This window comes from Notolepis coatsorum (assembly GCF_963971535.1).
Source record: "Notolepis coatsorum genome assembly, chromosome: 18".
NCBI lineage: Eukaryota > Metazoa > Chordata > Actinopteri > Aulopiformes > Paralepididae > Notolepis > Notolepis coatsorum.
Window position 1 is genome coordinate 85,908,622 of NC_140182.1, and position 23,976 is coordinate 85,932,597.

Here is a 23,976-nt window from a genome sequence, read left to right on the forward strand (position 1 = left end):
TAACTCCTACCTAGCTGCTGGAGAAGATATCTCCTGGTGTTGAAGATGCGCGCCACTCCGGCCAGAGTCAGCACCCAGGTCTCCGCCCACTGTTTCTCCGCCGTGTCTCTGGAGTGATGGATGAGGATGTTCCCACCTCCGGACTCGATCTTCTCCTTGTCCGCTGTGGTGGAGGACTTTCTCACACAGTCCAGCAGGTGGAACAACACCTGGCAGGTAAACACAACAATATTTCAGTCAACAGGCTCCTTTTCACAGCAAACATGTTTGACTGGTCATAGACTAGAATTATCGAGAAGGAAGGGTCGTCATGGAAACCACTGGAAGACAAATCACCTTGTTAAGTAGCTTAGTCTCCCAGTGCTGACAAACTTCAAGTGGGCTGTGAACCATCCTCATCATCAATGTAGAATAATAGTTCATTATTCTATATCTATGGTTACACCTGTGTTTAACCATCTATGACAACTCAAAAGCTCTGCAGTGAAAAGGGCCTATATGGCTCAGAAGAATTAAAGGGGCACTTCACCAAAAACAATGGTGATTTTGCACATAATCTTACACACATCCAAAAACTTTAAACAGTTTTGCACACATTTATTTAGTTATAAAACAGGTTACTTATTGAGAGTAAATACATTTGAATATGGCCACGACCCTTACTGTCTTTATACCAATTTATTTATTTTTGAAGTATTCTACAATCTTATATGTGATGTAACATGTGTGGTTATTCTATTCTGATTAACCTTTTACTGCCTGTAAAGCACTTTGTGATTTTAATCTGGAAAAGCGCTATATAAATCAAATTTACCTTACCTTACCAGTATCAGTTTACAAATTAATATTACTCTGTACACACATCTGATTAGCACTACACCCAGTAGTACTAATTTATATATGTTATACCCAGTTTAATCACCTGCACATTCTATATTACTAATTTACTATTGCACTTTACATGCTACCTTTGCATTTGGATGGATGCCAAACCTCTTTTCGTTGTACTGTACTTGTGCTGTATGATGACAACACATTTTAATCTAATCGAATCTAATTAGTGCCTCCCGCACGCTTACCTTCCAGACCACGATGTGCCAGGTGGGCTGCTGCAGCAGGGTGCCATGGGCGGCGATGGTGGAGAACATGGTCTGTCCGGCGCTCTTCCGCACTGCGGGCCGCGGGTCCACGCACAGCTCCCCCAGCTTGGCGTACAGACACAGCCACAGGCAGTCGAAGGGAGGGGCCGGGTGGAAGGGCCGGTTGAGGGTCTCTACTTTCTCCTGGGCCCGTTTCTGGAGGGCCGCCTCCTCCCTCTCCAGCTCCTGTGTGATGGCTTCCCCCCGCTGGAAGAAGTAGTCTGCGATGTTCCACTGCGCGGGGGGGGGTGGATTAATTGGACAGAGCGGGTAGTAACATTACCATAGAGTACTCTCCTAGGAACTGCCCACGTGCTCAGAGGAAGAGAAATCTTCCAAACCACGGATCAATATCAGGTCTTGCATTTCCAGATGTGTATGTCCTGAAACAGTGTGCCGTGTCTGAGCTGGACAGTGCAGTGTGAGAACTATGATTTATTTAAACAACAAAGCTTATTCCAAAACATATACCCAGGCTATCAGGTCGCTGCCCTTCATTCCCCTTGAGGTAATATTTCACTCTGATAAAACATTTTCTAATCTTTTGTTAAACTTCTCTAGAAGTGTGTATATGTCAACAGAATGTGGGAACAGGGTGGACAGGAATCCCAACCTGAGCATGACCTAAGAGCAAAATGGACACTGTGTGATTATGGTCAATATTGGCCATTCTGGGTTTTCAAAACAAATAAAGTAGTGCTGTCTATGGTTACCCAGTCTAAAAAGTATACTTATAACACACACACACAAGTAAAGTAGACTGGTAATATTATTGAATTCTATGTCAGAAAGTAATAATCTTACAATTTTTACACTTGCCGTTAGAGTGGTTTATGTAAATGTCTACCATGATTTACCACTCTAACGGCAAGTGATATAACACAGCAGTGATTCTACCTATACCCAGTTCATGAATGTTTTTATATTTGCTGTTTTGGGCTTCCCTAAACACTGGTGTCTGATAGGACATTCCCGTGGGAAAATTATCTGGCGCAGGAAGTGCAGCAACAGCAAAAGAAAATTCCAAGCAAAAATGCAACAGCAATGATCACTTATCACCAAAACGAACAGAAATGAGAAACCTGCGGATTGCTACTTTTAATAAGTAATCTATTTGTATAAACTGATATCACAGGGGATCAACTTGAATGCCAGTGCTGACCGCGGATCCCCAAGGCAGTGAGAAAGTGTTCTAGTGAAACCGCTCCACTAACAATAAATCTAAATAGCAAAGGACCACAGCAACACAGGGGACGTCTGTATCCATCTCACCAGCAGGCCGATGGAGGTGAGACTGATGTTGAGCTCCTGGTTCTGCAGGCCGAAGCTGCCCGCTACGTCCACCACCACCTGGAGGCAGGTGCAAGGCATGGCGGGCAGGAAGTCAGTCACCACCAACTGCAGGCACTGGAAGGCTGTTCGGATCAGCGACTCGCTGGGGAAGGGACGAGGCATCATCCACACTCGTTAAGGTCGCGATGCAGATTAGTGCTGTCAAGAAGTAGGCTAATAGAACTCACACCCAATGAGGTGCAAATGGGAATTAAACTGATAGAAATGTTTGACCCTCCTCTGTCTTCTCCACTGTCATGATGAAGCTTCCACAACGAGCGGAAAAGGAGTGTGCAACATTTTCCTTTTTAAGAAGACTGGTGCTGTGTCAACTACTGAGGATTAAGACTAAAACTCTCACAAACTGAATCACAAACAAAATCATGTTAGGAAAAAAAACGGAATAAGAGGTAAAGCGGTAAATTACTGAGGGAGATTAATTCACACATTGTTCTGCTGGTCCAACCTTCTGATCACAAGCTTGCTTCTCTAACCTTTAGGGTTTAGGCCACCACTACCCCCTGGCCTGCCCTCCCCCTCTCTCCCTCCCCCTCTCTTATCTGTCACTTCACTACAGTTCATTTCCTCTTTGTCCTCCGCGGCCACTCACCCCTGGTCATTGCGGATGGCCCCTATGACTCCCAGGACGAGGGGCCAGCCGGGGCCCAGACTGTCTCCGTGGCTCTGGAGGATCTGCAGGACGCTCTCCAACTGCTTCTGACGGATGTCAGCGTGCAGCACGTTGGACAGCTCCTTCAAAGGGTTAAGTAGCAGCAGCTGCAACCGCTAGAGGGTGGAGGAAGAGGAGACAGAGTGGAGAGAGGAGGAGACAGGGTGGAGAGAGGAGGAGACAGAGTGGAGAGAGGAGGAGACAGAGTGGAGGAGGAGGAGACAGAGTGGAGAGAGGAGGAGACAGGATGGAAGAGGAGACAGGGTGGAGAGAGGAGGAGACAGAGTGGAGAGAGGAGGAGACAGAGTGGAGGAGGAGGAGACAGAGTGGAGGAGGAGGAGACAGAGTGGAGAGAGGAGGACACAGGATGGAAGAGGAGGAGACAGGGTGGAGAGAGGAGAGAGGAGGAGACAGAGTGGAGAGAGGAGGAGACAGAGTGGAGGAGGAGGAGACAGAGTGGAGGAGGAGGAGACAGAGTGGAGAGAGGAGGACACAGGGTGGAGGAGGAGGAGACAGAGTGGAGAGAGGAGGAGACAGAGTGGAGGAGGAGGAGACAGAGTGGAGAGAGGAGGAGACAGAGTGGAGGAGGAGACAGAGTGGAGAGAGGAGGACACAGGGTGGAGGAGGAGGAGACAGAGTGGAGAGAGGAGGAGACAGAGTGGAGGAGGAGGAGACAGAGTGGAGAGAGGAGGAGACAGAGTGGAGGAGGAGGAGACAGAGTGGAGGAGGAGGAGACAGAGTGGAGAGAGGAGGAGACAGAGTGGAGAGAGGAGGAGACAGAGTGGAGGAGGAGGAGACAGAGTTTATTACAGGTTTGGCGTTTATTATTTTCTATACCTTATATATTGTTTATTTGTATAAGATATATATTCACGCTGTTTATTTACCTAAGAGTATTTTTATCATTCGCCTCTCTTTATATGTCCCTTCACCGCGCCGTAGACAGCGTGAGCCCATGCACCTGTAGAGTGTATGAACATGCCCAGTGTTGGCGCAGCAGTAAACCAGCCACAGTGTATTACGAGAGAGCTGGTCTGCTAGTGAGATGTAATTACAACGTTGGGGAGCTACTAGGTGGAAACGGCAGCATGATATAGTTTGGAGAAGTGAAGTAATATACTTCGATATAGAGCTGCCGACGGACAGATAACAAAGGACCGTGAAGAGACTTTGGGCTGAGTTCAGCTGCGTTCTGGATTCAACTAGCTACTGCGGACTGCATGCTGGTTAGCCTTAGCATAAAGGGCTAACTACCGTAGCTATTGAACCTGAAGTTCGGGCGTTTGGATTATAGGAACCCGGTCCGTACGAGACCCCCTATCCAGCGACGACAGGATTATATTACACGCCCCCCTCCATTCAGAGCTCCAACGATCTGGTACCATTAGTTTAGGACCTATAATAATTCGAACATTGTTGCATATAAATTGTATTTGTATAGGGAAATCAGTGTTACAGATTAGTGTTTGATGTTAAAGGTGACATGCATTATAAATGTCTTTTTTGAGTCTCTAGCATTGTATTATAGTAATAGGAGTTAGTATCAATGTGTTTTTGTGTCTAAATACCATATTGGCGGATTGCTCTCATTCAGCTCAGACCATTTTCTGCTCGATTTAATTAGGTCATTCTGATTTGACTCGCTCAGTGACGTAATGAGGCGAGGATGGAGCGGATAGTGATCCGATTGGCTCTGTGGTTGCCAATGCCCTACCACAACCTAGGCAGCCCACACAGCGATAGCAGAGCAAGTGGAAACCACTTCCTCAAATTAAACATTAAATGTGATTATTCAACTTGGTACCCTGTCCCCTCCCAGTTAATAGAGTGTCCGCCATCTTGTGTATATTTAATATTTGGTTAATTAATAATTTAGTATTTGTCAAGCTCATCATTTAAATACAGTCAGGGTTGTGTAGCCCCTTAGCTACAAGACTCTTTATCTGTGAGCCTTGAAGTGAAGTTCATGGACTGTATGTGTGTGCGTGTGTGTGTAGGGCTGGGCGATTAATCGAGTTTCAATTGCGATTTCGAGATAAAACGATTGTGCTGCATTGCTCTCATTTAGTCTTGTGTTGTAAATGCAGCGCACCCTTCTTTCACAGCGATGCACTCCGCCCCTCGCACCCCAAACAGTAGTTTCAGCTTGTGTCACGAGGGAGGAGGGAGGGGCGGCACGTTTCTCCACGTTATTTTGAAACTTCTTTGGTAACTTGTAGAAGATGACAGAAATTGGTCGAGAAGAAAGGTGAAACTATGATTATGATTTTTGCCATAATTGAGCAGCCCTGTGTGTGTACACCATGTGTGAAAGAGAGAAGGAGCTGAGCGGTAGTTACCTGGTTGTGGGCCAGCGGGGGGTCGTGCTTGTAGGCCAGGCCAGCTTTGATGAGAGCCGTCACTGCCTCGGCCCCCCACTCTCTCATCCTGGAGTTGGGGTGCTGACAGACCTACAGACACACACACAGGGGAACATGGAGATAGAGATCAGAAACCGTGTGCTTATGTATGGTGTGTGTGAGAGAGTGAGAGTGAGAGTGAGAGAGAGAGAGAGAGAGAGACTAGTAGGAGGTTAAAACAAGGGTATTAAACCTAAGGGGTCCGAGTGACAATCTGGACGTATGGTGGCTACAGGGCTATTCAGGGTGAGAATCTGGACATGTGGTGGGGACAGGGCTAATCAGGGTGAGAATCTGGACACCTGGTGGGGACAGGGCTATTCAGGGTGAGAATCTGGACACCTGGTGGGGACAGGGCTATTCAGGGTGAGAATCTGGACACCTGGTGGGGACAGGGCTATTCAGGGTGAGAATCTGGACACCTGGTGGGGACAGGGCTATTCAGGGTGAGAATCTGGACACCTGGTGGGGACAGGGCTATTCAGGGTGAGAATCTGGACACCTGGTGGGGACAGGGATATTCAGGGCAAGAATCTGGACACCTGGTGGGGACAGGGATATTCAGGGCAAGAATCTGGACACCTGGTGGGGACAGGGATATTCAGGGCAAGAATCTGGACACCTGGTGGGGACAGGGATATTCAGGGCAAGAATCTGGACACCTGGTGGGGACAGGGATATTCAGGGCAAGAATCTGGACACCTGGTGGGGATAGGGCTATTCAGGGTGAGAAGACAGTGGAATCATGATGATATAAAGCTAAAGTTGGTAAAAAGTTAAAGCTTTGCTTCAAAATAACCGGCTCATTTCATAAATGAAAGACACTGTAGTGCAACACGGTAAGAGCAACATCAGAATTTACCTCAAATACAATTGTATCATATTACAGTACCGTATTTGATTATAGGAAGAAAGAGAATTATCCATACAAGATGAGCAAATGCAGCTTATTCAAGCATGTGTGTGTGTATATATATATATATATATATATAAATTGCAATGCACTGGACATACAGTAAAGCTGCTTTAGATTCCGCTTGTGATCAAATTTGAGTTGTGAGATCCAAGCATAGTGAGTGAGAAAAGAGGTACACATTGAAACATGATAGCAGAGCTGACACAATGCGGACCGACCGCAACACTGCAACCCAGCAACTCCCAACATGCTGGCGTCGAACTTGGGAGGGAGAAAGAAAGAAAGAAAGAAAGAAATTAAGAAGGAAGGCGTGGTTGAATGATTAGGAAGGAGAGAAACTGAGCTTACCTTCTGCATAACAGACAGGAGTGCAAAAAGAGAGGGGGAGATAGAGAAAGACAATATGAAGAGAGCACCTTTCTCCAAAACACAACACACCCTAACACCAGGGACACACCGGATGCAGAGGAGCCTGAAGCGGCGGGAGGATCAGCCCGTTTCCCGCTAGGCGCTCGTGTTACCAGATCGGCCTGTTCATAGCAGCCGCGCTACGTTTGGAGGATTGGTCTATTTTCTCCGCCGGCTCCTCTGCGTGTGATTGGAGCAGAGGAGCGGAATCTCTTATTGGCCGGCGCGGAGAAACGGCTTCTGGTATGAACAGCCAGGCTCCCGCGTGCTCAAGGAATTGACACTTGGCAGCACAGCGTCCTGTGTGTCCCCGGCCTTATACACATACAGAGGACAGCATGACAGGCTTTTACTAAGGATGCATCGATACCACTTATTCACTGCCAACACTGACTTCGAGTCGTAAAGAAGTGAAGAGTACTGATCTGATCCATTCTTTCACTGGACAGTACAGACCAAGTCTACCATTGACCGTTTGGAGTCATTGAATAAGACAAGACACTTGTTTTTTTCTCACCATTAAGAGAGATCTAGCAGATTTCTATGTGCATAAAATGAAGTTGCTTTGGCTTGTGCTCTTGATATCAGGATTGTAGAATTTTGGAAAACTCTTCAGATCAAACTACTACCGGTAATCTGTTATTAGTCAGGTATCAGTACGATATCAGTCGGGTGCATCATTAGATTCTACTACAAAAACTACATTTCCCCACTCAAGTTAGTAACAGGTGATAAGTGAGTATGTGGGGGGGAGGGGGTATAGTACTCACCAAGCAGAGGGAGAACTGGTTATTTCTAGTCTAATAGTCTCCTGGGGCCATTCCGCCAGAGCTTTAAGCAGATCTTACCTCCAGTAAGTGTCCAGTCAGGGGCCTCCAGAGGATCTCGATTCGGTCCATGTTGACCAGGCCCGTCTCCAGCAGCTTGGCCACGGCGAACAGAGAGGGCTCCTAGAGACACAGCAGGAATGCAGGGAAGTGAGCAGTGAGGTCAGCTCGAGTTGGCCAGGGACGTTCTGGATGAGGTCCATAGAGGAGGTTATGGTGGGGAGTGAGGTCTCCAGTAAGGTTAATATTAGGGGTAAGATAAGAGTTTATAAACAAACATATAGAAAAGAATAGGGAGTGGCCGATGTTCCTACTTTCTTCCATATCCCTGGAGACTCCCCCGCCGGCTGCTTCCCAAACTTCAGTGGCTCTATTCTAGTTTTCCAATACTTTTAGGCGTTGTTGACGGATTACCTTATTATTCCCAGAGGCCATATCCATGGCCTCCAGGGAGAGGGAACAGAGCGCGTTGATCAGGTGATGCAATGACACGTCATCGAGGTACCTAGAACACAGAGAAATGGTAATGTGCTTACCGGTAATCAGTTTCCCATACATAGATTTATTTGTGGTGGCCCAGTATGAAACAGGCCAAATACATTTTCCAAATTGATACAACAACAAATTTAACATTAACACCACCACTACTAATAACCTAACAACCTGTGTATAATACCTGTCCCAGCTTGCCACACTACTAATAACCTAACAACCTGTGTATAATACCTGTCCCAGCTTGCCACACTACTAATAACCTAACAACCTGTGTATAATACCTGTCCCAGCTTGCCACACTACTAATAACCTAACAACCTGTGTATAATACCTGTCCCAGCTCGCCACACTACTAATAACCTAACAACCTGTGTATAATACCTGTCCCAGCTCACCACACTACTAATAACCTAACAACCTGTGTATAATACCTGTCCCAGCTCGCCACACTACTAATAACCTAACAACCTGTGTATAATACCTGTCCCAGCTCGCCACACTACTAATAACCTAACAACCTGTGTACGAAGCCCATCCCAATAACCTTAAGGGCACCGGTGGCCTAAAGGTTAGAGAAGCAGGCTTGTGGACCGGTAGGAGAAATCTGGGTGGGAAAAGGAAAGAATTACTCTCTTCTGTCCCTCTATACCAACCGCTGAAGTGCCCTTGAGCAAGGCACTTTACACCCAACTGCTCCAGGGGAGTTGCTCAGTGGCCAACTGTGTCAGACTGTGGTTGTACTGGGCAGCTCCCAGGTGTGAATGTATGCAACTGTGAATGTGAAGCAGTATGTTGCTGAAACACTCCAGGACCCACTTGAAAAAAGACGAAAATCTCAACATGATTACCCAAGGATTAAATATGTATATATAATTATATATATAATAGATCTTACTGTGAGCTCTCAAACAGTCTGGACAGGATGTTGGAGATGATGGGCAGGTCTGTCATCACGGCTGTCGTCAGCACCTGCACAGACAAACAAACAGTAAGCTGAATGCATTAAACAGTGACTGCATTCACATTAATATTTTCCATTAATATTCTTGACTAGTTCAACTTTCCTCAACTTGGGCCTACTACAGTTCAATATTTGAGGAAGTGGTATCTGTGGTTCACTAGAGGTATGCTCTCTGCTGGGAGATCCATCATGTCCTCCTCACAACAGAATCATATAAGTAAGGTTGAACATTCTGCCTCGAGGCCTGATTTAACCCACAGCGCACTGTGTTTCAGACGGACGATAATTACTGTTGCACCACGCGTGGAAACGTGAAGAGATTTCAGGCGCAGATTGCATAATGGAAGAGGATAAAGAGAAAATAGCAATGATCAAAGAGAAACAGGCTCTAGAAAATGCTCGAAATTGTCAAAAGTTTGGGATCATTTGAAGCTGAAAGAAAAGCAAAACTCTGTACAGTGTGTCTATTGTAAAATCGAACTAGCCAACCACAATAGCACCTCGTCAATGCTTCAGCACCTCAGCAGAAAGCATCCAGTCCACAGAGCGGAGCCGACGCAAGGTAATGTTGTCATTAGCATTTAACGAAAATCTATTATGTTATGATTGCTAGTTGAAATTATGGCTAGTTAAGAATGTACGTTAGCGTTAATTATGTAATGGCTGGTTAAGAACATAAATCAATATGGTGGCTAGTTATTATGTCAAGATATCTATGTTATCTAAGTTGCTCAAGAAAATAACCATGGGAAAAAAAAGACTGCAGAATTCTAAAAAGGAAGAGACCGGTCTTATCTCCTCTTTTGTAGATTTACTATTGCTCTTTAAAGCAAAAGTGATTTCTTATCCGATTAATCGATGGAATAACAGATAGAATACTCTATTACTAAAACAAGCGATGGCTGCAGCACGATATCGGAGATGCCGTAAACACAGTCAGTGAGTGTTGTGTGTGTGACCACTGCTCACCGTACTGGGACCCTCCACAGCTCGGCCAGGCTTCAGAGCCCCACCCGTCCCGGGCTTCAGCCCCAGGATCCACACCAAGTGCTGGGAGGAGGAGACCATAATGATGGGTGAGACATGTAGAGACACAGTTTTAAATAAATGCGCTATCAATATTTGTGAAATCTATCATAATCAATAAGTCAAAAACCTGTTAGTAGTATTTTAGAAATAAAAAAAAAAGAAATCTTCAGAAATCTATTAGAATCTTATTTTTTTTAATAAATTTTAATCACGGTTAAGGTGGTGTGATCTTCCCTGCACCGTCCGTGATGTGGCTAACAGCGTCGACTGCAGCAGCTATTGATCCTCAAACCGGTTACGACTACCACAGGCGCGATGGATCCACCCTACGTCGCCCTCAGTTGAGTTGACATATGCCTCTTTGTTCTTAGTTCTATTTATTACTTTAATTTAATAATTTTATTATATACCTTGATTCCATAGCTACTATGTATGCATATAATTAGTGCCGTCAGGCGATTAAAAAAAAGTATCTAATTAATTACAGGATTTGTAATTAATTAATCTAATTAATCGCATTTGAATCGCATTTTAGGCCTGCTATTCTATAATCATATTTCAAATGGCATGTGTCCGGATGGCAGAATTCAGTACTGTATCATCTACAAAACCTTCTGTTTAATCACCTTCCATTTATTCATTTGCTTAGATTTTTCAGGTCTGGTCAATTTTAGCATGGTGTTATTCACAGTCAAAGATAAAAAAAAATGTATTGATATTCTCATTTGGTTCATTACAATTTTGAATGTACTCAAGCCTAGTAACGGACACAGTATTTCTGACACTGGGAATACATTCCCTGAGTTCCATAGATGTCCCTAGAATCAGATACCAAGAACATGCAAATGGACCATATTAAAAAAAAGTCTGTAAATGTGTATTCTACGTTCTTATGGAATGTTTTTTTTTTTTTTTAATTTTTTTAATATTTTTTTATTATACATTTTGTTAATTTTCATAACTCGATCATTTGCTGTGTAATTAATTAATCTAATTAACGCGATACACTGACAAGCCCTACATATAATATGTATTTATTGCTCCTATGTCTTCCCATTGTGAACACGGGAGCTCTCTAAACCCTGTCCCTGTCTCCCTGTCTCTCTGGTCCCACCCTGTGGGGCCGGTCAAGGTGGTCAGGTGTGATGGTCAAGGTGATCAGGTGTGATGGTCAAGGAGGTCAGGTGTGATGGTCAAGGTGGTGTGATGGTCAAGGTGATGTGATGGTCAAGGTGGTGTGATGGTCAAGGTGGTGTGATGGTCAAGGTGGTGTGATGGTCAAGGTGGTGTGATCCTGTGCCGTCCTTGATGTGGCTAACAGCATCAACAGCAGCGGCTATTCCTCAAACTGGTTCTGACTGCCACAGGTGGATCCACTCTACATCGCCCTCAGTTTTCTTATGCTTTTTTTTTATTAGCTCTATTTATTTTAATTAAAGAAAAGTCTTATGTACCTTAGATACTATTGTTACCATCTGAGGTTTCTCTCCTCCAGGCCGCCTGTAGTGCTCCCCCCTATTGCTAGGTTTTTAGTGAGTCGTTCCTTATCTCCATTGGGGAAAGTCTGGGAGTGTTGCCTATTTGTATTTTATAGTGGTTTTTAGTTTTTGATCTTTTGTGATGTCTCTTCTTGACTTGTACAAGAGCCCATGGGGGCAATTCCATGTGATCTGGGGCTATACAAATACATTTGATTTGGTTTATTCTGTACCGTTATAAGATATGGTTGCATTGTCACAATGTAAATTTTTTGGGTGACACAGTAGCTAATGTGGATCCCAATAAACTAAAACTAAACTAAACTAAAGCTAACAGACATGCATTTTTTGATAATGGCGGCCTTGCATGGAATGTTTATCTTTATTTCTTACATAGCATCTAATTTATGATGAATTGAAAATGGGGGACCCTGATGTAAACAAGACAAAAGTATTTCTCTGGTCTGCATCCCCTTAACACTTTCTCTGCCAAGGACGCCTAAACTCGTCATTCCCCGCCATGCTCATTCTGCCAATGACGCCGTAACACGTCATTGAGATCAATATTTCAAAAATCTGTGATCGCAATCATATTTCTCCCCCGGAGACTTGAGATCTACTGTTGATTTCCTCTCAACTCTCCAACGGTTCAAGAGCGCCATCTGGTGGCCGATCGGCGGATCGCCCAAACCGGAAACCGGAAACTGGTGCTCATTCCAATTCGGTCCGATCACTCGCTAATAGTCCCGGGACTCGAGCTAGACACAATGGATAGCAATCCGTTACCAATAACTCGATAAACAACATGATTTGGACGTATATACTATTATACAACCTGGAGATGGATCGCATATTTCAACATCCCATAATAGGAATATTTTTGCTCCACGCTCATCGCCCAACGCTACGAGGAAGCTACAGTGAGTTTCAGCGGTTTTTTTTATCGTGTTCGATACAAACTGCTCTAATGATCATATCACCCACACTAGATGAATCATCTAACGTTGGCCACGGAATTATAAACGACCCCCCCCCCCATCCGGTCAACATCAGATGATAAGTAGTAACTTCTAGAAGCACGTCCATTTGAAATTTTTTATCTCGCGCCGATCGCTATCAAACTGTATACAATCATCAATATAATGCATTTAGGGCTATAAATCACGTTCTGCAGAAAGCTGCAGAAAACGATAAAAACATATTTATACTTTAGACCGTATTTTAGTATGAATATGTGAATGAAAAAGTATAACGTTGCTACACCCTGAACAATAGATACTTGATGTAATGTCAATTTAGCAATACAATTTAAAAAGTTATAGCCCTACAAAGAAGGGGAACTTCTCCATAGACAAATAGAGCTGGCAGAGGATGGTATAATGATGTACATAAGCCTGGCGAAGAAAGTGTTAACAATTGTGTGTATTGAGCTGTACTGTACCCATTCTGCAATCTGTTAATACAATTTTCAATCAATCAGTCAATCCATTATGTTGTACAATGGCAATGGAAGAGACAATAGTTGCTATGAGAAATATATCAACAAAAACACAATTTGTTGTCTTATTACTGGATCTTGTATACAACTCACAGTAGAACAGTAACATCATGCTTTTCCAGTGTTTTACCTGCTCTAGCAGAGCACAGAAATGACGCATTTTCTTTTGAAAGTGGTTACCAACCAGCCATACCGGAAGAAAGAGAACTACACAAACATTCAGTGCAAGGCCTCTATTGTAGAACTCATCATGTACTGTCCCTGTGTGTGTAGATGTACCTGCAGAGTGGCCAGCACCAGCTGCCAGGAGGTACCCAGCACGGCTCCGTGGCAGTGGGCCAGGTTCAGCAAGGTCCGCATGCACTGAATGTTCTTAGCTGTTAACTGCCAGGAAGAAAGACAGATGCGCACACACACACACACCCCCCCACACACACACACACAGAGAGAGACAGCAGGACAGACAGACATATTGTGTTATATTGCTAGATAACATGACATTACTTCTGTACATTACAGGTGATGCAGTAGTGTGTTGTTTGTTTTATTCTACCGACTATTTGCAATATCTGTGATTTTAAATCATTCTACTGTTGCACTTTTACTATAAGAGCTGCTACTATAAAATAAACAAAACTACAGAACTACATAAATGCAACCATTATGTTGTAATGATGCAACTCCATGTCCTCACCTCATGGTGCCCTAAGGGCTGGTGCTGTCATGGTAACATGATTCAATATTATACTATTGATGTCCGATCCATATGTGTGTAATTACTGTATGTAATTTGTGTAATGTGTCCTCACCACCACAGTGCCCTGGAGCTGGGCGGCTAGAGGCTGTGTGTGTGTGTGTGTGTGTGTGTGTGTGTGTGTGTGTGTGTGTGTGTGTGTGTGTGTGTGTGTGTGTGTGTCCTCACCACCACGGTGCCCTGGGGCTGGGCGGCTAGAGGCTGCCCCACGGCGACCACCTGCTGGTGGGACTCACTGGAGGGGCTGATGATCTGCACCGTCTGGCCCTGGATGGAGTAGGCTGTGGAACAGGGAGTTGTTTTACTATACATGTGAGGATATTGTATTAATGCATTTTTGGTGTGAGGTCCAACCAAAAAGTCCTCACAATCCAAAATGTCCTCACATTAAAGGTGACATGCATTATAAATGTCTTTTTTCAGTGTCTAGCATTGTATTATAGTAATAGTAGTTAGTATCAATGTGTCTGTCTCTAAATACCATATTGGCGGATTGCTCTCATTCAGGGCAGACCATTTCCTGGTCGAAAAAATCAGGTCATTCTGATTTGACTCGCATGGTGACGTCACGTGGCGAGGATGGAGCCGATAGTGATCCAATTGGCTCTGTGGTTGTAGCGCGAGCGAACGAGAGAGAGAGGGAGAAATACACCCTCGACAGAGCACACATACACATGCGCGCGTCGCACTGTCAGGGAGAGAGAGAGACAAGGGGACCTGCTAATCTCACACATGCAGCCCTGTTTACACAGTGCTCTCTCTCTCGATTCGGGAGCATAACTAACGGCCCGTCTACAGCGTGCGGCACAGTGCAACACTTCCTGAAACGGGAGAGAGAGACAAGGGGACCTGCTAATCTCACAGACGCAGCCCTTTTTACATCGCTCTCTCTCTCTATATATATATATATCTCTCTCTCTCTATATCTCTCTCCCTCTCTCTCTCTCGTATCACGCTGTGTGGATGACTGTCACTGAAAGTGCTTATGGGCGGAGCCCAGCCAATAACAGGCTAAAATCCTGAGGCTGGAAAATGATGCTTTTGAGTACTCCATTAGAAATATAAAACAATGATTTTTTTTTAAAATAAACCTTACAGATGTCTTCCATAGACTCACAGGAATTGTGTAACGTTGACCAAATAGTGCTAGGAATAGCAATGCATGTCCCCTTTAAAGTCAGTTTGTCAAGATTCGGTTTGATTAAGTATATTACAAGCACACACTCACATAAACACACACACAATCAATCCTCTGATGAGAGGACATAAGTCACACAGCCATAGGCATTTTAACCAGCTACACTACATGCAAGAGAAATCGGCTTAATTAACTTGGAGGAAAACATCCATTGTGAGATGAAACGAATTTGCAGGCTTTATCTCTCAGCCAGTGAATATGCAAATAGTGGATTTCTGTATGATCGCTTGAGAGCATCCATGTGTGTGTGTGTGTGTGTGTGTGTGTGTGAGAAAGAGAAAGTGTGTTTTTGTGTCCTTATGAGAGTGTTTGTGTGCGTCTGTATGAGTGAGAGTGAGTGTGTGCATGTATCTGTATAAGTGTGTTGGTTGTATGAGAAAGAGTGAGTGCAGACAGACAGACAGACAGACAGACAGACAGACAGACAGACAGACAGACAGACAGACAGGGTTTGTTAGCTTAGCATTATCTATAAAATAACAGCGGTTATGTTTGTGCATTTCCAAATTGTGCCAACAATATTTCACCCACTTTGTGTTGTGTTCATATACTATTTATACGGACATGCCGCTCCATGAGCAGAGACCTGCTGCAGACAGGGCTAAGGTATAATGCCCTAGCCATATTTTCAGAAATTTTGCTTAAAAGTACATACCCAAGTAAATGGAAGATTGCTCAACTTCTACAAGGTTAATTTGCATGTTCTTGGTATCTAGGGACATCTATGGATCTCAGGGAATGTATTCCCAATGTCAGAAATATGTGTCTGTTACTATGCTTGAGTAAATTGAATTAAATACAATATATTATTTTTCTTTTTGTAATAATCTTTTTTGAATAACAGCATGCTAATATTGACCAGACGTGAACAATTGCCACTGAGCTCATTCAGCACCTTCTTGAGATCAAATGTACTAAAAACCTAAGCACATGAATAAAGGGCAGATGATTAGGGGGTTTTGTAGATACAGTACTGAATTTTGCCATCCGGACACATTTTAAATATGAATATAGAATATCAGGCCTATAAATTACCTTATTATGACCAAGTCATACATCTATGGATCGGGGCAAATCTCCTCTTTCCAATGGCAGTTCAATCTGGGTTTAGTACCACCAGGCGCCCGTTACAGGGCAGCAAATACCGTGAATGAAATCTACTGTAAGTACAGTTACATTTGTATAATGTCCATAGCTCCGCCATTTTTCACCAGATTGTGACATGTTTTTTTCTAAACGTTCACAGAAAGGTAAAGAAATAATATACGTTGTATTTTATGGCAATAACATTCAGGTTTGTTTGACCCGTGAGATATATATATATATCGACAGCGGCTGGTGTGAGCTGGGTAGTGTAAATGTCTACGTCCATCGAAAGCCCTGGGTCTCCTCTTTCATAGGACTACAATGATTTCATATTTTGCTAACACTTAAAATCATTGGTAAACAAACAGTGCTGAAAATATACACGTTGACTGCTGTTTTGATAGGGTTAGGGTATTTACGCTTGGCTACATTTGAAAAATAAATGCAACATTAAAGAATATGGACTGTATTGATCCATTTATGACGTGAAATAAATCTCGGCCCGGTACCGGGGTTTAGTTTAGTTTATTTATTTAGCACATTATTTAAAAAAAACAGTGCTAGGAGGGAACAAAGCCCAAAGGGCTTGTACAAAGTTCTACTCCCATCTCATTGTCCATAAACAATATGAACGAAATACATGTAAATAAACTACAAAACAGGATCAGAGACATAAGGCAGACACTATAGCAAAAACATGGAAGATTGACACGAGTCAGTAACAAGAACAATCTTTTATTAAACAAAACATTTATAATTTTCTTTTTAGTACAAGAGGGCAAAGGAGAGGAGAATAACATATTAACAATATATAATGAGGAAAAAGAAACAAGCAGCCATACTAACAGTAGATGTAACACTGATGCACAGGAGTAACTTAATGTGATGATGATTTATGATGAAATAAAATTAGATTTGAATTGTTTTTTAAATATAGATAAGGAGGTTGTTGACCTCAATGATGAACTAAAGAGTGTTCCAAAGTTTAGGACCTCTAAAGCTAATGTTGAATTGATGGCTAGATGTCCGACAGAAAGGTAAGTGGAGTTTATTACTATGGTTTGTTGGATATGAGTGAAATTCTGATGAAAAGATGAAGAAACTATGGAAGGTATCAGGAAGATCTTGCCTATTGTTGATGAACTTGAATATGAATGAGCATGTTTGAAAGGTATTAAGTTTGTCAATTGATAGTAGAGAATATTGTGGAACAGAGGTGGTTAAGGGGTTAAGCATCGGGTATATTGCTGTTCATCGCTCATCATGGAGCAAGACAATGAAATCGGTAGCGTGTGTGAGAGAAAAAGACGCTGTGCAATATATCCTTATTGCTTCTGCTATGCTATTTAAGTTGCGCCCTAAAATAAAATTTTCCTAAGTAATTCCTGCGAGTATTCAATCTGGGAAGACCATTACTTGTGCCCATTCCTAGTACATAATACATGATGATTCACACAAACTCAAACAACATAATCCCACTTGCAGGACAATATATGCTTACTTAGGATTTGACTTGATTCAACAACAAAGCAGTCGGGGCAATGGCAAGCCGAAAACGGTCGAAAATGTGGTTATTTGAAGTTTGGATTTTTTATTTTTATTTTTTTTACAACTGAGGTAGGTAGATTAATTTTTTTGAGACTAAAGTACAGAAAAAAGGTACCGTTGGGTACCGGTATCGATTCACAGGTACCGGTACCGTATTGGTTCAAATGTGAACTGTACCCATTCCTACTGACAAAGCACAATACCTGTTGGTTTTTAGTTCACTCATTGTTCAGGGAAACACATTGTTAATGACATTGACGGATTGTGAATTTTGTGATCGACTCAAATTATATTTATTTGGAAAAATAAATATAGTCACTTTATTTGAGGAGTCAAAACTGTTCTATTGGCTTTGTTTTGTTCATAGTAGTAACGCTCATGTCATGATAAATCTGGTTAGGTCAAAACTACAGGAATATACATAAAAAAAAAAAGATTATAATACAATAAATATATATATATCGGTTATCGGTATCGACCTTGAGGAGCAGAAAGTTATCGGTATCGATATCGGGGTCAAAAAAAGCAATATCGTGCACCCCTAGTATGAATGTGTGTGTACTATACAGTGGCACCCTCAGCCCAGCCCCTACCCTTGTTGGAGAGGCTGGCGGCGTGGCTGCTGAGCACGGTCAGGGCGTAGTGGGGGGGCAGCGAGGCCTTGCAGATGGCCGTGATGAAGGCGTCCCGTGGCGTCACCAGGCCCAGACGACCACACAGAGACGCCATGGTCAGCTCTGCCTTCAGAATGTTCTCTGTGGCCGTCTCGTCCGTGCTGGTGAGGGGAGAGGGAGAAGGGGGGGGGAAGGGGAGAGAGAGAGGGGGTGGGGGGTTGGAGAAGATCGAAAAGCAATAGGCGAGTAAGGACCTGGGCCCTCATTCATCAACGTGTCTTACGCACAGATTTGTGCTTAACCTGTGCGTACAATCATTTCTAAGCAAAGAGTGGGATTCATCAATTTCAACTTGAACTTGACTCCGTGCTTACGTGTACGCACAGGTCGGAGCACACTTAGCTGACGCCCAGTGGTAGAATATCGTTACTACGCATAAGCGCTCCTCAGTTCTGCATTAGTTTCAAGGCGGAAATAAAGACACTGGCGCGTGTTCTGTATGACCCCCGTAATCCATTATAGTTCATTGTGAAATAGCAACAGTAGTGTAATTATGGTCAAAACCCTATAAATAGCATTTGGAATAATAGATCTTTCTCTCAGAATGAATGCAGCATGGTTTATATAGCGTTATCGGAACGTAGCTCAACTCGTTATTATTTTGCGCACAGACCGCAGAAACACGGGAACGTTTTGATTATATTTAAAAGGCTTTACGTTAAACGAAACAAGTGGAATTTCGAAGCTGTAAGCAGAATACAAGTCATATGAACACCCACGATATAGTGTTCTTCCCCCTTTTTACTGTATAAGAAAGAATAAAAAAACGCATTGCAATGACACCAGGGTGTATGTGTATTACAAAACCCTTGCAATAATGTGTCTTAAATGAATGAAAAGCATACATGCTCTGGACACAGAGCATATCGTGTGGGTGATATGACTTGTATTATGCTTACAGGATTCCACGTATTTAGTTTTACAATGTCAAAGCCTTTTAATGTAAATCAAAACGTTCCCGTATTTCTGCAATCTATGTGCAAAATAATAACGAGTTGAGTTCTAACAAAGAACATATTACATGCTGGTATGCTGATAGAGTAAACTATTATATGAATATGATATAAGGTATACACTGGTCCGTCGCATACACTGGTATGCGCAAGTTACTGTTGCATAATGTAGGCTATGGCTGCTATTATATGTAATCCATATAGGCTACCTAATAGTATATGATTTTTAGAGGCATCTATTTTGTTGTCGGTAATACCGACAACAAAATAGATGCCTCTAAAAATCATATAGCCAATCGAACACAACTAATAAAGGCATTCATATTACAGCACGGTTATAATGACACACAACCAACGCCAAACAGTGGTCAACGAACGGTCTTTATTAGTATTTTGAGCTGTCCAGGCAGAATTGCAGCAATGGTCTTAGGGAGCCGTTGATATCTGACATCACCGTTTACAAGTCCGCCTTTTATTTATCCCATAACACGCGTTGTGTCTTCTTGGTTCGACAGCAATGAACAATCTCCGTGAAGTTTCTCAGAGTTCCGCTCGGGCCAGTCCATTATTTCACATCCCATGGGGGGTGTTTCCTCACTTTCATGACCATATATGGATAATCATGCACGAGCATTGACGGTAGAACAAAGTGGTATTCATCAACACGGAGGAGCATAGGACCGGTGTACGCACGGTTGATGAATCCCGATTCTTCTGTGCGTGCACTGATTCTACATTCTGTGCTTACGTGTGGAAATAGAACATATTCCACGTCCACGTTGATGAATGAGGGCCCTGGATCGAAGTCCTATCTGCAGGGAACAAACTTAACTTTTTGACTTACAAGCCATTTGGCTGGTAGATTTAAAAAACGACCAGCCGGGCAGATTTTTTACCAGCCAAAAATCCAATTAGTATTTATATTGTAACGTTTGGCCACTTTAAATCATTGAACAGAGAGAGAGAGAGAGAGGTAGATAGATAGATAGATAGATAGATAGATAGATAGATAGATATAGATAGATAGATAGAGAAGGCAGGCCTGAAAACCTACCTGTTCAAAAAGGCCTTTGACTGTTAGCTTTTTATTTTAATTTAATTGCGCTTTTGTTTTTAAATTGTCTGTTTATACTATGTTTTTAATGAACTATGTTCTATTTTTATCTTATTTTTATTCTGTATTTTATTTTATTTGTTTTACTAATAACTATTTTATTTCTATTTTTTTTAACTGTTTTAACCATGTAGTGTAGCACTTTGGGATCCCAGTGAACAAAAAGTGCATTACAAATCCAATCTATTATTATTATTATTATGTGTGGCTGCCGCCCTGGCGGACATCTGTGCTCTAATGAGTGCACCTTTCTAGTCTAGAGAGAGAGCGCTGATTCTCCGTAGCTGAGCAGGGTTGCATTTTGTCAACACAAGTTGGAACCCTGGAGGAAGCGATATAAGGAAACGAATTGCCAATAAATGTGAAGTTATCTTTGAACCTGTTGCAGGGAATATGCCTCCACATATTTGGTCAAATCAAATGCGAAATAGTAAAATATCAGAGCACAATCAAAAACGCGATTGCAGGGTTTTCTTGTAGGCTAAAGAACGGGTGAAGACAGACCTCATGTGCGTCTCATGTTACAAACTTGACCTCGTGAGCAGAGCGCATATCATTTACATTTAAAGGTTCATTGTTTGTAAACATTAGAACGGACACGTGACACACACACACACACACACCTCACCACTCCCGCATCATATCGACACCGAGCACAGCCGACCCATGCAGTGGATTTTGTTAGCCGCCAGGTGGCGGGCAGACCTTAATATCTAGCCGCCAAACATTAAATCTACAAGCCAATGGCGCTGGGCGGGTACTTATTTTGTTCCCTGCCTATCTGGAATCAATTAGGGCTTGCTTTTTTTGATTGATTGCTCTTACGGTAATTAATCTGGCACAACAGAACCATAATGGCCTGAGAGTGCAAACCCTCTTCACCTTGCACTCCAGGCAGACTAAACCAAATACTTCACATCACAGAGGATTGCAAGCTGTAACTGGCTCAGGTCTGAGTGTATTTCTAGCTGTAACTGGCTCAGGTCTGGGTGTATTGCAAGCTGTAACTGGCTCAGGTCTGGGTGTATTTCTAGCACTAACTGGCTCAGGTCTGGGTGTATTTCTAGCTGTAACTGGCTCAGGTCTGGGTGTATTTCTAGCTGTAACTGGCTCAGGTCTGGGTGTATTTCTAGCACTAGCTGGCTCAGGTCTGGGTGTGTACTCCGTATACAGTGACACTGAATGGAGACTAGACTGTATTTAATCTGGAAAGACAAAGCCAGATCTGGGCCTCTATGATATTTTCCATTAGGTTTGCTGTTGTGAAAGGGGCTGTGTTGCATGCAACTGTGCAGGCGTAAGCACATCTATTATATGGTGCAATAGATCTTTATTAATCCCCATGGGTCACATACATCCCACTATAAATACACTGCGGAAATGGATAACAACCACGGAGCTGTTGCCATGCTGGGCAGACGAGCTGAAGAAGAAGGTTCATGACTAGAAGCGGTCACGGGTTTGAACACCGGATTCATGCCACGGAGGGAGAAGTGAATGTGAGTAATGGTCTCCATCAACATTTACTGTACCCTTGAGCAAGGCACTTAACAACAAGGTTAGAAGACGGTGGTTGCACTGGGCAGCTCCGAAGTGTGACTGAACAGCGAGTGTGAAGTGGGGCGTTGCTGAACAAGCACCAAGCCGTCTAGACCCCATGGCACAACTGACGTCATGTGGAACGTGAAAGTTGTTTGGTTAACGTTACACTTACTTGCTAATGCTAGCAGCCCCATATATCAACCCAGACCATGCATCATCACTGTTTTTTAAGCTAGCGCAATGTCGTTGATGACATATTTCATTTCAACCTTTATTTAAAATCGTAAGCATCTGAGGTTTCCCTCATTTACAGAAACAACGATTGTACAAAATGTAAACAGTACATAATACAAACAATATTCACAGAAATTTAAACACCAGAGTAAAAATTCAAAAATATTTAAATAATTTAAAAGGATCAGCTAAAACACTTACAGGTAGTCACACAATGGTCTGAAATCATACGTTTAAACATGGTAAAAGAAAGAAGCATTTCATGCTAAAGTATTCTGTATTTCTGTATGACAACTAATAAAGAAACTTGAACTAAATGGCTGCTTTTTTATATAGCGCTTTTATCCAAAGCGCTTTACAATTTGTTACTCACATATTACCCATTCACTCACACATTCACACACACATTCACACACCGACGGCGGAGGCAACCATGCAAGGTGCCAACCTGCTCATCGGGAGCAATTAGGGGTTAAGTGTCTTGCTCAAAGACACATCGACACGCTGCCCGGGAATCGAACCGGGAACCTCCGGACTGCTCTACCTCCTGAGCCACTGTCGCCCCTGTTCCAAGGGAAGGGAGAACCTCCAATTTCAGAGAGTTGAAGGACATTCCATGAGTTAGAGGCATCAAAGGAAAAGGCTGACTTCCCTAGATCAGAACAAACTTGCCTTGCACTATATAGTATTGTATATTAGTACACTGCACAGTATTGTATATTGTATGGTAACTACGTCTATTCTGCATCGAACATTGTACATATGTCTAAACTGAACACTGTGACCTAATTTTTTTACTTCTAATTTTACTATGTTATTTTATTTCATACTTATCTTGTCTTGCACAGTCTCTGGAGCGTAACAGTAAGAAGCATTTTGTATAAAAGTATTCTGTACTTCTGTATGACAAATATTAAAGAAACTTGAAACCTTGAACCATCCAGTCATTCGATCGAGTTGAATAGGTTCCAATATTCCAATCTAACAGTGAAGAGATATAAACAGGTTGTTTACCAATAAGGGCTTTAAAAATAAATAAATACCAGTGTTTGTTGCACCTTTCTGTAAGAGAAGGCCAACCCACCCTATCATACAGGACACAATGGTGAGTATCATATCTGTCACCAGTAATAAATCTAAGAGCTGAGTGATATGCAGAATCCAGAGGTTTAAGAGTTGATGCCGAAGCATGCCTATAAATTACATCACCAGGAGGGGGGGGGGGGGGGGGGGGGGGGGTACGAGCTGGAGCATATGTGTGTAGGTTTTTAGATAACAGGTATTAAGGGTATATCCTATATATGACAATTAACTAAAATGTGATTTCATTGGATGTGCACTGTCAACTAATGCTTGTATATCTTATCGTGTGTTGTCATGTTTGTTTATGTGTTTGTTTAAAAAATAATAAAATACAAAAATTACATCACCATAGTCCAAAACTGATAAGAAGACTGATTCAGGGGAGCTCCAGTAGCTCACCACGTACCGCGAGTGCTATTTCAGCGCCGTGGACAACCGTGCTCGTCACGGATCTGGGGCTGAGCGTGTTCGAATCCCGTGCCTTTCCCAGAGTGTCTTCCCCCCCATCTGAACCCTTTCAGCCTGCTTCTGTCGGTCGAACTTGACCAAGTATGAATGCGAAGAAAAAGCGATAAACGCTAAAAGAACCAGCTGACTGGTCAAAGTTTAAAAAAAAAAAAGAAGACTGATTCAACAAT

The 23,976-nt window shown here is 42.9% G+C and overlaps 1 protein-coding gene across 4 annotated transcripts in view; it reads right to left on the reverse strand.

Moving 5' to 3' along the window:
- Positions 1–23,976, reverse strand: part of mon2 (MON2 homolog, regulator of endosome-to-Golgi trafficking) — a 144,092-nt gene that overhangs the window by 17,539 nt on the left and 102,577 nt on the right. For all 4 annotated transcript variants that reach the window (XM_084335422.1, XM_084335420.1, XM_084335421.1 and 1 more), the window contains exons 14-25: positions 18,332–18,513; positions 14,075–14,187; positions 13,432–13,536; positions 10,117–10,197; positions 9,082–9,155; positions 8,106–8,196; positions 7,713–7,814; positions 5,481–5,591; positions 3,082–3,257; positions 2,412–2,574; positions 1,080–1,373; positions 11–209 (exon numbers count right to left, since the gene is read on the reverse strand). In XM_084335422.1, the coding sequence (XP_084191548.1) occupies positions 11–209; positions 1,080–1,373; positions 2,412–2,574; positions 3,082–3,257; positions 5,481–5,591; positions 7,713–7,814; positions 8,106–8,196; positions 9,082–9,155; positions 10,117–10,197; positions 13,432–13,536; positions 14,075–14,187; positions 18,332–18,513 (1,691 nt within the window). The remainder of the gene's footprint in view (positions 1–10; positions 210–1,079; positions 1,374–2,411; positions 2,575–3,081; positions 3,258–5,480; positions 5,592–7,712; positions 7,815–8,105; positions 8,197–9,081; positions 9,156–10,116; positions 10,198–13,431; positions 13,537–14,074; positions 14,188–18,331; positions 18,514–23,976) is intronic.